At 50.7% G+C, this 11,432-nt stretch overlaps 1 protein-coding gene across 2 annotated transcripts in view; it reads right to left on the reverse strand.

Annotated features, from left to right (window-relative positions):
* Positions 1 to 11,194, reverse strand: part of Adamts14 (ADAM metallopeptidase with thrombospondin type 1 motif, 14) — a 76,810-nt gene extending 65,616 nt beyond the window's left edge. Inside the window, exons 1-2 of one of the 2 annotated variants that reach the window (NM_001389237.1) lie at positions 10,925 to 11,191; positions 8,933 to 9,324 (exon numbers count right to left, since the gene is read on the reverse strand). In NM_001389237.1, the coding sequence (NP_001376166.1) occupies positions 8,933 to 9,324; positions 10,925 to 11,006 (474 nt within the window). In that variant the 5' untranslated portion in view covers positions 11,007 to 11,191. Of the gene's footprint in view, positions 1 to 8,932; positions 9,325 to 10,924 lie in introns of both variants that reach the window. The other variant, XM_039098764.2, reaches the window with a different exon arrangement.
* Positions 11,195 to 11,432: the final 238 nt, after the last annotated feature.

The following is an 11,432-nucleotide window of genomic DNA, read 5'->3' on the forward strand; positions in this document are numbered from 1 at the left end:
GTGCATGTATGTCCACACACATGCATGCATACAATACATACATGCACGCATGTGCACATACACACATGCATGCACACACACATATGTGTATGCTCACAGACACAATATATACACACATTCATCTTCACATCGAGCTACCACTTCACTGAGATGGAGACAGACTAGGGGTTGGGGGTTTAGCTCAGTGGTAGAGCGCTTGCCTAGCAAGCGCAAGGCCCTGGGTTCAGTCTCCAGCTCCTAAAAAAGAAAAGAAAAAAGAAAAAAAAGAGATGGAGACAGACAGCACATCTATAGAACTGGAGCATCCCAAAGGGCATCATAATAAGTGATAAAGACATTGGTGGCTAGAATTGTATTTGTGCTGTTGCACACTGAACCTGGGAGCCTTATGGATGCTAGGAGCTTAGCACTCTGCCACTGGGATACATCCCTAGCCCTCTTTTGATTTACTTAAAATTTGGGACAGGATCTCACTAAGTAACCCGGGTTGGCCTTGACCCCAAGCAGGCTTTTTTAAAATTATTTTCAAATAAGATAGGCTTCACACTGTAGCTCAGGGAGCCTGAAACTGACTACATAGCCCAGGCTTGCCTCAAACATGCAGTGATCCTCCTGGCTGAACCTCCTAAGCTCTGAGATTATAGGCATGTGCTACCAATCCAACTGAATGTGGCCCTTACAGGAGATCTGCTTTGAGGACTGGAGAAATGAGCACCTAGGGCTCTCGCAAAGGACCCATGATCAGTTCCCAGCACCAATACAGTATCTGTAACATCCTCTTCTGACCTCCTCAGGCATACGTGTGGTACAGAGACATGCATAAAGGCAAAACACACATGCATAAAATAAAATTTAAATAATAATAATAGATCATTTTCCCCACAACACTGGCCATGGGTTAGGGCCAGTGGGAACTATGAGGACAAAGTGGCCCCAGGGCAGTAACCTTCTGGAAGCAGCTTGTGGCCAGACTGATATTCTCACTTGCAGAGCCCTCTCTCAAGTCGGCCTATCTAGAACTCCTACCACCATGTCACTGAAAGCTAAGCAGACCACGAGGCTTGCTGGGTTCTATGACACGCAATGAGTATATCACAGCCGTCTAGTCTGGATCTGAAAATGGAGAGGAGAGTGAGCGTAGCCATGGTGACCAGAGTCTGAGAAGGCAGATGGTCTCCCTGGAGCTAAAACCCACTCCTGACACAAGTCCTTGATGTGTCTCTTTTTTCTTACTTGGCTTCCAAGTTTTAAAGAAGACTACGGGATGCAGAAAGTGGGCAAGTCCAGTCCCTCGATTGGGAACCTTACAAACACCCCATTTAGTGCTCAGCCAAGCCCAGGAGTCCCCAGGACAGCTGGGTGGCGTTCAGTATCCAGCATCCTGAAGCTGTTCCCATGGCTACTGTCTCACTGGCCAGCACTGGCCTACAGTCAACCCTCATGTGAGCCCTATCCTTTTCCTTTGAGTCAGGAGAGGCTGAGGGATTGTGGGAGGAGCCAGTGCACCCCTACCCACACTGAGAGGACGTTCCCTGGCCTGTATGCCCTAGGTTTCTTTCCATACCTGGACCTTGGCTTCCTCAGCTAGGAAATGAAGAGGCACAGGAGGCCCCAGAGCCTCTTGCAGACACAGCTTCTCCAAGTAGAGCTAAGGGCAGGGAGGGAACAGGAACTGCTCTGAGCTAAAACTTACTATAGAAATATTTGTGATAGGGACCAGCTTCAGACACATGGGTGGTCGTCACAGCCACTCCTGACCAGCCAGGGACAAGATAGCATGTGAACATTGTTATTAGTGGTGGCTTTAGGACTTTGAAAGCTAAGGCAAAGCCCACGTGACGGAAACACCATGCCAGGGAGCTGGCAACAAGCTTCAGAACTTTCCACTGCAGAGCTGGGGGAGCTCCTGCAGGGCACTTGCTGGGGGCCCACCCAGGTCTCTCTCATGGAGACCAGGAGGTAGACAGGCAGGCAAGCACAGCCCCCTATCCTCACCAGCCCTAGCCGTCCTCCCTCCAGCCACAGCCTGGAGACGCAGCCGAGGAAGAAAAATCAAAGCAGTCCTGGCTAGAAGGGGAGGTCTTTATGCCTCAGAGCAGCAGTGAGGTGATGTCTGGCTTTTATTCCATCTCATAAATAGGTTGTTAATCCAGGGCCGACAGCAATGCAGGGCTCGGGGAGACGGGGAGGCAAGACTGCGATATTGACTGTCTCAAGGGCTGGAAAGTGCCAGAAGCAAGGCGACTCTACTTACATAGACTAAGCAGCCCAGGGCAGGAGCGACAGTGCAAAAGCCCTCTCAGGAACAAGAGGTAGGACTTGGAGAAGACATCCAGGGATCCCACTGCTCATTGTATCTGCCCTTGCTCTCGCAGGTTCCCATTCAATGTCCCCAACTTTGAGCAACATTTTAATTGCATCATTTAAAAAATGTGTGTGTGTGCGTGTGTGTGTGTGTGTGTGTGTGTGTGTGTGTGTGTGTGTGTGTGTGTGTGGTGTGTGGTGTGTGCATGAGGCAGCCAGAAGAGGGCGCCAAAATCCCTGGGGCTGGAGTCCCAGCAGTTGCGAGCCACCCAATGTGGGTGCTGAGAACCCAACTTAGGTCCTGGAGGTGCAGCAAGAGCTTTTAAGAGTCGCGTGCATCATTTCTAATAAACAAAACTACAGCGTAATTGTAACTTGGTTGGTAGAATGCTTGCCTAGCAAGCATGAAGCCTTGGATTTCTTCTCTAATACAGGGCATGCTGGTGCACATCTGCAATCCCACCACTCAGGTGACAGAGGCAGGGCAACCCTAAGTTCAAGATCATCTTCAGCTACATACCAAATTTGAGGCTAACCTGGACTACTTAAGACTTTGTCTTGAACAAAGGAAAAAGAATAGAAAAGAAAAAAGGAAGGAAGGAAGGACATCACTTTATAGGTACAGATTGAAATGTGCTCAAAGAGATCGAGTCCCTCAGCACGGAGGAATGTTGTTGGTCCTGTTTCTGTGTGCACACTCTTTGCACCTGAGACTTAGGCACTCATCCCTCCGAGAGAGACAGAGAGAGAGAGACAGACAGACAGACAGAGAGGGGGGAGGGGGAGGGAGAGGGGGAGACTGCTTTTACCTAGGAAACTCTCCTCTGGCCTCTTGGTATGACTTGGCCAATACCAAGAACATCTCAAAGCTTTCAAGGCTGGACCTTAAGAGACCATATGGCTTCTGCCTTCCCCATCTTGGAATGTTGCCTGGAGCCTGTGGGGAAAGAGCTGGGCTGTCTGCTAGAGGAAGAGAGGCCCCAAGGGGAGAACTCAGGCCACCTAACTTACAGCCGCACCATGTTGGCATGAGAATAGAGCCAGAGGAGACCGTCCAGCAAGCCCACCCACCTACTCACTGAAAGTAACTCTAAGAGAAAGTCTAAAAGACAATCAGAATAAGGTCCACGGGAATAGGGCTGGGTGAGGCTAGAACCAGCATGGGCTCTGACTATCAGATGAAGCCTAGAGACCCCTTGGGTAGCCTTCAGACAAATAGGATACACTTGCCTTCCTCTTCCTGCCAGCCACCATCTCAGACGAGGGAATGCAAATGACAAAGGCATCAGGAGATGGGCATAGCTGACAGGTCTGTAAGGGGTTCTTTGCACACTGACAAGTCTAGGAAGTAATGGCGTGATGACTTTCCTTTCAAGATAAGAAAACTAGGAACAGTTAGGTTATGGTCAACATGCATGCACAAGGCAGAGCTGGGATTTCATTCTAAATAGCCAGCTCCTCATCCTGAATACATACAGCACTGCCTACTAGTGTGGGTTGAATGGGCTTTAGTATCTGAGTATTGAAATCTGTTCATCAATGTGACTGTCTAAAAGGTGAGACCTTTGGTATATGATTAAGTCATGAGGATAGAGCCCCAGAAATGGGATCAGCCACCTTATAAAAGGGTTAGTGGCAACTCACTAGCCCTCATTGGCCCTCTTTCTTTCCTGTCTCTCCTTTCCTTGTAGAATGCCTGCAGTTGCATTTTGTGACTTTAAAAGCTCATCTACATCCCTTGAAACATGTTCCCCCAAACTCTGTACTCCTGTATCCCTCCTTGCCAGTGCAGCCCCTAGGGTTGAGTGAAGCTTGTTTGAAACAATTAAACAGAAGGTCAAATATCAACCCTGAAACCCCAGAACCTAACCTGAGCCTAGACCTGTGCAAAGTCCCCAGACTGTGCTCCATGGAAGGAAAGTGTCCTTTATCTGGGAAAGTATCCAAGTGGTGTGATAATCATGCTCTCTGGAACTGGAAAAGCACCACTCACCCACCTGACAGTTCGGCTTTCATGACTTGCTGCTTCTCCACATAAGCAGAGTTGTGAGCCCACAGCAGAAGCACTCATTTCCCGGTCTGTCATTTCATCTCCTCCTGCTGTGTGTGTGTGTGTGTGTGTGTGTGTGTGAGAGAGAGAGAGAGAGAGAGAGAGAGAGAGAGAGAGAGAGAGAGAGAGAGAGAGGAGGGAGGTATATATTATGTGTGCATGTGAAGGCTGACGTCTTCCTCAATTGCTCTCCACTCTAAACCTGCTGGTCAGTTCAGATTCTCCTGTCTGGATCTCCCCAGCACTAGGATCACAGGCATGCACTACAGCACCCATCTAGCTTTTTAGGGAGACTCTGTGGATCCAAACTCGGGTCCTCAGGGTTGCCCAGCAAGCCCCTTACCAAAGACTAAGTCACCATCCCAGCCCACTGAAGACCCATTTTAAAGGCAAAAGGACTCTGATTCAGAGACTGCTGGGACCTAGGGGTGGGAAAAAAGAAGAGCTGGATCCTGCCTACAGGGTCCTTTCCCAGCCTCACCCAGCGCCACTAAAAATGCAGCATTTGCAGAGTGAGAAAACAGAACCAGATGTGACAAATCTTACACGTGGGGCCACTTCCGCACCAGGCCTTGACTCACAGAGGCACTGAAGGCAGAAGGGGAGCACCAAAAGCAGAGGAGGAGCACCAAAGGCAGAAGGGGAGTACCAAAGGCAGGGGAGGTGCACCAAAGGCAGGGGAGGAGCACCAAAGGCAAGGGAGCATCATAGGCAGAGGAGGAGCACCATAGGCAGAAGAGGAGCACTAAAGGCAGAAGGGGAGCACCAAAGGCAGAGGAGGAGCACCAAAGGCAGAAGGGGAGCATCAAAGGCAAAGGCAGAAGGGGAGCACCAAAGGCAGAGGAGGAGCACCATAGGCAGAAAGGGAGCACCACAGGCAGATGAGGATCACCGAAGGCAGAGGGGGAGCACTATGCAGCCAGGCCCCTTACAAGGTAGCACAGGGTAGACGCAGTGAGGTCACAACTCCAATCCAGAAGTAGAATCCTCATTCTGAACCCTGCACCCATAAAAATTGGTCTCTACTGAAACTCCCGTATCCCTCCAGATACAGAGCTTTGGTAGCCATGATGAGCAGCCCACTGGGTCCCTTGCAGTCACCTGGTGATGTCTGGGCAGTTCTGAGGCAATGGTCCTCCTCCCCTAAGTCCTGTTCAGTGCAGTGCTAGCATCTCATGGCCCAGGGCAGGGCTGGCTAGAGGGTTCAAAGCCCAACTCTGGAAACCCATAGATGATTTCTCCCTGCCCCTAACTGGAGCATAAGACTAGACCGGGTCTGGCTGCAGATTCAGAAAACAACAGAAAGACCCCTCCTGAGCTTGTCCTTTAGGTTCTAATGCTCCTTTTGTTGTAAGACAAGCCTTCTTGGGGCTGGAGGGATGGCTCAATGGTTAAGGGCACTGACTGCTTTTCCAGAGGTCCTGTAGTTCAAATCCCAGCAACCACATGGTGGCTCAGAGCCATTTGTAATGGGATCTGATGCCCTTCTGGTATGCCTGAAGACAGCAACAGTGTACTTATATATAATAAATAAATAAATCTTTTTTTTTAAAGAGACAAGCCCTCTTTTGACAGATTCACAGCCAACTTCATCTCCGTGGTGGAGAGACTGTGTAAGCAGGGGATCCATTCTCAATTGATCTGTAATCAATGAGATCAAATGAGCCAGAGGCAGCCACCCTCCAACACCCATTCGGTCCTACCATCTGTCAGGATGGACATCTGGGATGGGAGATGGCATGCTCTGTGCCCTGCAGTTAATTCCTACATATGGTTGGGGACAGACACCAAAAAATAATAAATGTAATAAAAATTAACAGTGTAAATCTCAGAGACAGGAAGTAGCTTACGCAAGGTGACAGAGCTAAAGAGAAGACTTACACAGAGGTCACACCATCCCAGACATGTCCAGCTCTAGGAATGTCCCACTCATCAACCCCACCACCTACCAGCCCCAGCCACCAGGCACAAGTGTCATCCAGGGCATGGCACCATGTGGCCATGTAAAGTGCACGACTTCACTAGGTACTGTGATAGACTCCCATGTGGCCTTGGTCCCAGCAGCATCTAGCAGACAGTGAGGAACTTGTCAGGAGACCAGTGAATGGGTTCAATGACAAAGGCCGCTCTGAATGGTGCTGCCCAGACCTTCACACCTTAGTTGAGACCCAAAATGTACCAAGCATCACTCCATGCTCGATCCAGGCAGACATACAGAGAGAGAGAGACTCAGAACCCAGTACTCTGGGCAAGCATCTATTTTTCCCATTGACCCCGCCTACCTGGTGTTCTCAAAATCTACCTGTGGTTAACTTTGCCCCAGATTTCCTGGAGAGTCTGGTGGGCCCTGCCCTGGAGAAGGAAACACTATATCTCTGACAGGGCGCTCAGCAGCCCTTCCTAAATGTGACAAACCAGCCACGCCCTAGATCATGCTTCCCAATGGTGACCACATTGAAAACTGTTTGGGAGAAGGAGAAGACAGCGACAGTGTACTTATATATAATAAATAAATAAATCTTTTTTTTTTGGTTCTTTTTTTCGGAGCTGGGGACCGAACCCAGGGCCTTGCGCTTCCTAGGCAAGCACTCTACCACTGAGCTAAATCCCCAACCCCAATAAATCTTTTTTTAAAAGAGACAATCCCTCTTTTGACAGATTCACAGCCAACGTACACACACATACACACATACACATACATACACACGCATACACACACATACATACATACATACACACACACATACACATGCATACATACATACACACATATACATACACATGCATACATACACACATACATGCATGCATACATACACACATACATACACATACATACACATGCATACATACATACACATGCATACATACATACACACATACATACATACACACATACATACACATGCATACATACATACACACATACATACACGCATACATACACATGCATACATACATACACATGCATACATATACACACACATATAGACATATATAGACATGTGTGTATGTGTAGGAGAGAAATGGCTCAGTGAGAAACTGTTTGCTGTGCCTAAGTTCTGATCCCCAAGAGCTATGTGTCAGTTGATGGACTAGAGTCCCTGAATCCCACCAGAGCTTCACTGGTCGGCTGGCCAGCTTAGCCGAACAGGCACAGCTTCAGTGTCAGACTGACTCAGAGACAAGCAGCCCTGAGTGTCACTTAGCACAGGTCTCTTAGCCCCAAGTCCAAGCACCTTCTGCCCATTGCTACCTGAGCCCCCACAGTCAGCCTGTACTTGGCCAAATGGCATTCAGGGAGACATAAATGTGTGAACATACATTCTCTCTGCGGCCATCCAGTCTTTTTTATATTTAAACAAGCAAGAGAACGGTTAGAGGGCTGATTTCAGGCTGTCACACGCTAGTGCACAGGGGGTCATGTGCACACAGGCATCCAACACACATATTACGTGTGTGTGTGTGTGTGTGAGAGAGAGAGAGAGAGAGAGAGAGAGAGAGAGAGAGAGAGAGAGGGAGAGAGAGGAGAGGAAAAAGAGAGGGGAAGGGAGAGAAAGAGAGAGGAAAGGAGGGAAGAGGAAGAGAGAGGGAGAGAGAGAAAGGGAGAGAGAGAAGGGTATTCCCACCATCTAGAGATGAGGGGCTATGTGGAGCAGTCAGTGAGCTTCGGGAAGACACACGGAGAAAGGAAGATATGCCATAATGACTGTGACTCCCGTAGTCTGAGCCTGGCTGGGAAGCTGGCTTAGTGTTAGTGTCACATGCCAAAATGGCAGCTTACACGGTGTTAGAATCACATCCGTTTTGTAAGGACAGGGACTGGGTTGCATGCCAGTTTCTAGAATACTGTCTCGATGCAGAATTGACAAACAAATCCTGCGGAGGTGGAGGGACCTGAGCCTATGATTTCAAGTTGAAGGGTTATGTGGCAAGACTTTGTCTCAATAAGTAAATAATAAATCCCTGCTTTAAGCAGAAGGGAAAGAAGCACAGAGAGGTTAGTTAACTTACCCAAATCTGCACAGCTTTTGAGTGCAGCCACCAGGACACCCTAGACCAGTCTTTCTCAACCCTCCTAATACTGTGGCCCCTTAATACAGTTCCTCATGTTGTGGCCACTCCCCACCATAAAATTCTGTGTTGCTGCTTCATAACTGTAATTTCGTTACTGTTGTGAATCCTAACATAAATATCTGACTGGCTGATCCTCTTAGGCGATTCCTGGGCAAGGGTCATGTGACCTCCAGATGGGGTTGCGACCCACAGGTTGAGAACCACTGCCCTAGACTATTCCTTCCTTGGCCCTTTTTTAGTCTGGACCCAGAGGTCCCAGCAGGTAGCTTGTTGGTGAGTTCTAGAGAGGAAAACTATTAAAAATGTTCTGTCTCACTATGACTACCTCCCATCTGGCAGAGCCTGGCACTCGGGAAGCCATGGTGATGCCCATTTGGAAGACAGTCAAGCCACTAACGTATGGTGCTGTGTACTATCTCCCTGGGAGTCCCAAATCTATAGGGGGCTCAGGGTTGGGAAAGAAACTTGATGCTCCATGGGAGTAAGAGTGGTGTCCCTTACCAATCCGTCACAATTGCTGATGGCTACAGCTGCCCCAGGCATTCCAGTGACACCTCCGGTGTACACACACTCCCGCTGCAAGGGTTGGCGGAAGAGTTCCCGAAAGTCCTCCTGCCATTCCACCGGGGCCCCTGGTGCCACCAACCTCCGGTTGGGCTGCAGCCTCAAGTGGAGCAACTTCCCAAAGACAGTCACATTGAAGTAGAGGAAATGGTGCCTTGGACGTGGTGTCTCTCTTTCCAGGCTCAGGGGACTTCGAGCCACCCGGAGGTGGCTCCGGGAGGAGGCAGCTGCGGGAGCAGACACCACGTGGGACAAGAATCGTCCCTGGAAATCCGTGCTGCAGGGCACAGTCACGACATAGTCATGAAGTTTCCCAGAGAGGCGTGGGTCTGTTGGAGGTAAACACAGAGTCACTTCACTATGCACTGTGCAGAGGTTAAGAGGAAGATGAGAATCCAGGGGTGAGGGTGACGATGGGGATGATGGAGAGGCAGCCCTGAGCATCACTTGGCACAGGTGTCTTAGCCCAAGTCCAGGCATCTTCTGCCCATTGCTACCTGATCCCCCACAGTCAGTCTGTACTTGGCTGAATGGCATTCAGGGAGACATAAATGTGTGAACATACATTCTCTCTGCAGCCATCCGGTCATTTTTATATTTAGCAGAAGTAAACAAATGACGTCAAACAAAGTCCTGTCACCATAGCAACAGGCCTTCCAACCTTGAGCACTGCCTAGAAAGGGCTGAAATTCCTGATGTGCCTCAACTCCCCCAGTGTGCTGAAGTCACCAGCCCAGCTTGGGCTAGGGCCTTTGCCAAGCTCCCAAAAGTGTGGCTGCCAAAATAAACACACCTAGAAACCCAGGGGATCCTGGCCCCTGACACAGAGAAAGGAGGGGCTGTCGGAGGGAGCGAGGGAATGAACCGTTATATATTTTTCCGAGGTTAGAAAGGAAACTTTTTAAAGCATCACAGTGGCTGTGCGATTTCTGCACTGCCCAGCCCCAAGCAGGATAAATATAGAACTTCAAAAATAAAAAAGAGACACAGGGGGTGACCTGCCCACTTGGGCTGACTTAAGTGTGAGGTCATGGCCCCATATTGTAGGCCATTTGCCAGTGGGCCCCATCCTCGCTCGACTTTCTCCCTGTGCACACAGCCAGTCAGAAAAGACAGCTCATTGGCTTCCAGGCCTGGTGATTCACAGACACAAGTTGGAAGGAGTTTTCACTCTCCATAGTTCTATTTCTTGCCATCTCAGCTCCCAGCACTAATAAAACACAAAAGAAGGATGACCTCCCTCGAGATGCCCTAGGAAGCTGTAAGTGGAGTGCGGTGTTCCTTTATCTCTTAGTTGAAAAGCTAAGACTGTGGAACCCAAGACTGTGCTGGACGGCTCTCACTCGGGCACATGAACTCTGTTTGGAAATAACTCCATTCTTTTCTCTATGCCCCAAAACACCTGAAGGGTGCCCATGCTGTAAAATGTATGTGGTATGTCTCTGCTCTTTTCCTGAGAGACGGATGCTATGTGGGAGGCTTGGAGGAGAATTAGAATTCTTGCTTCCTGGTCAGAAGCAAGAGTGTCCAGAGTTTTCGGCTATGGGAAGCGATCATTTGTTAGTCTGACTCTGTGTGGGACATCTTGACATGCACACTCAGAAGCGTACGTGCACACAATCCCACAAGTGGAGAAGGGGTATTGAAAGATCAATGGGGGCGGGGTGAGAGGAAGGATGGGCTGTGACTTTTCTTCACTCTAAGAGACTCTGGCTCTCAATCGTCTCCTGCAGGTCACGCTGCCTCCAGTGACAGAAAAGAGACAGAAATCACTAGAAGCAGCCAAAGTTAAGCAACTCAACCCACACCAGGCGCACCGCCTGCTACCCGCCTCGAACTCTCCCTGGTTGGCTCCTGCATCCTGGGGCCACTCTGGCCGCCAGCAACCCCCAGAGACCCCACGTCCCCGTGCGCCCGGCCCGCACGCACCTGGGGTCTGACTGCCGGCGGCGGCGCAAAGCGCGCAGTACCAGGGCAGCAGGCAGTGGAGCAGAGCGCGGAGCCGAGCCATGTGGCTGCGCGGGTTCAGGGACCGGCAGGAACCCGAGTCCTGGGACTGCCAGATCGCAGACCAGCAGGCAGCCTCCGCCTCCCGCTGGCCCGGTCCGGGTCCCCCGGCACGGCGCCCTCGCTGCTGGCTCCGGCGGCGGCCGCTCTGTCCGCCCGCGCTGTTCGGAGCCGCAGGGACTCAGCGAGCCGGGCTAGGGGCGCGGGGCGGGTACACAGGCGGGGCGGGGCGCGCGGCTCGGGCGGGGGGCGCGGGCGCCGGGGGCGGGGGCGGGCCTGGCGAGCCACGGCGTGCGGCCCGGATCGGAAGTGCCACGCGGAGCCCGCGCAGGGGCTCCCGACGTACGGGGTGATCGTCCCTTCAGACGCCAGAGCTTTCCAGAGCCACAGCCTGAACCTTCCCATGGCCACTCCGCCCCATTTGCAGGCT

This window comes from Rattus norvegicus, chromosome 20, assembly GCF_036323735.1.
Source record: "Rattus norvegicus strain BN/NHsdMcwi chromosome 20, GRCr8, whole genome shotgun sequence".
In the NCBI taxonomy this organism is placed as follows: Eukaryota; Metazoa; Chordata; class Mammalia; order Rodentia; family Muridae; genus Rattus; species Rattus norvegicus.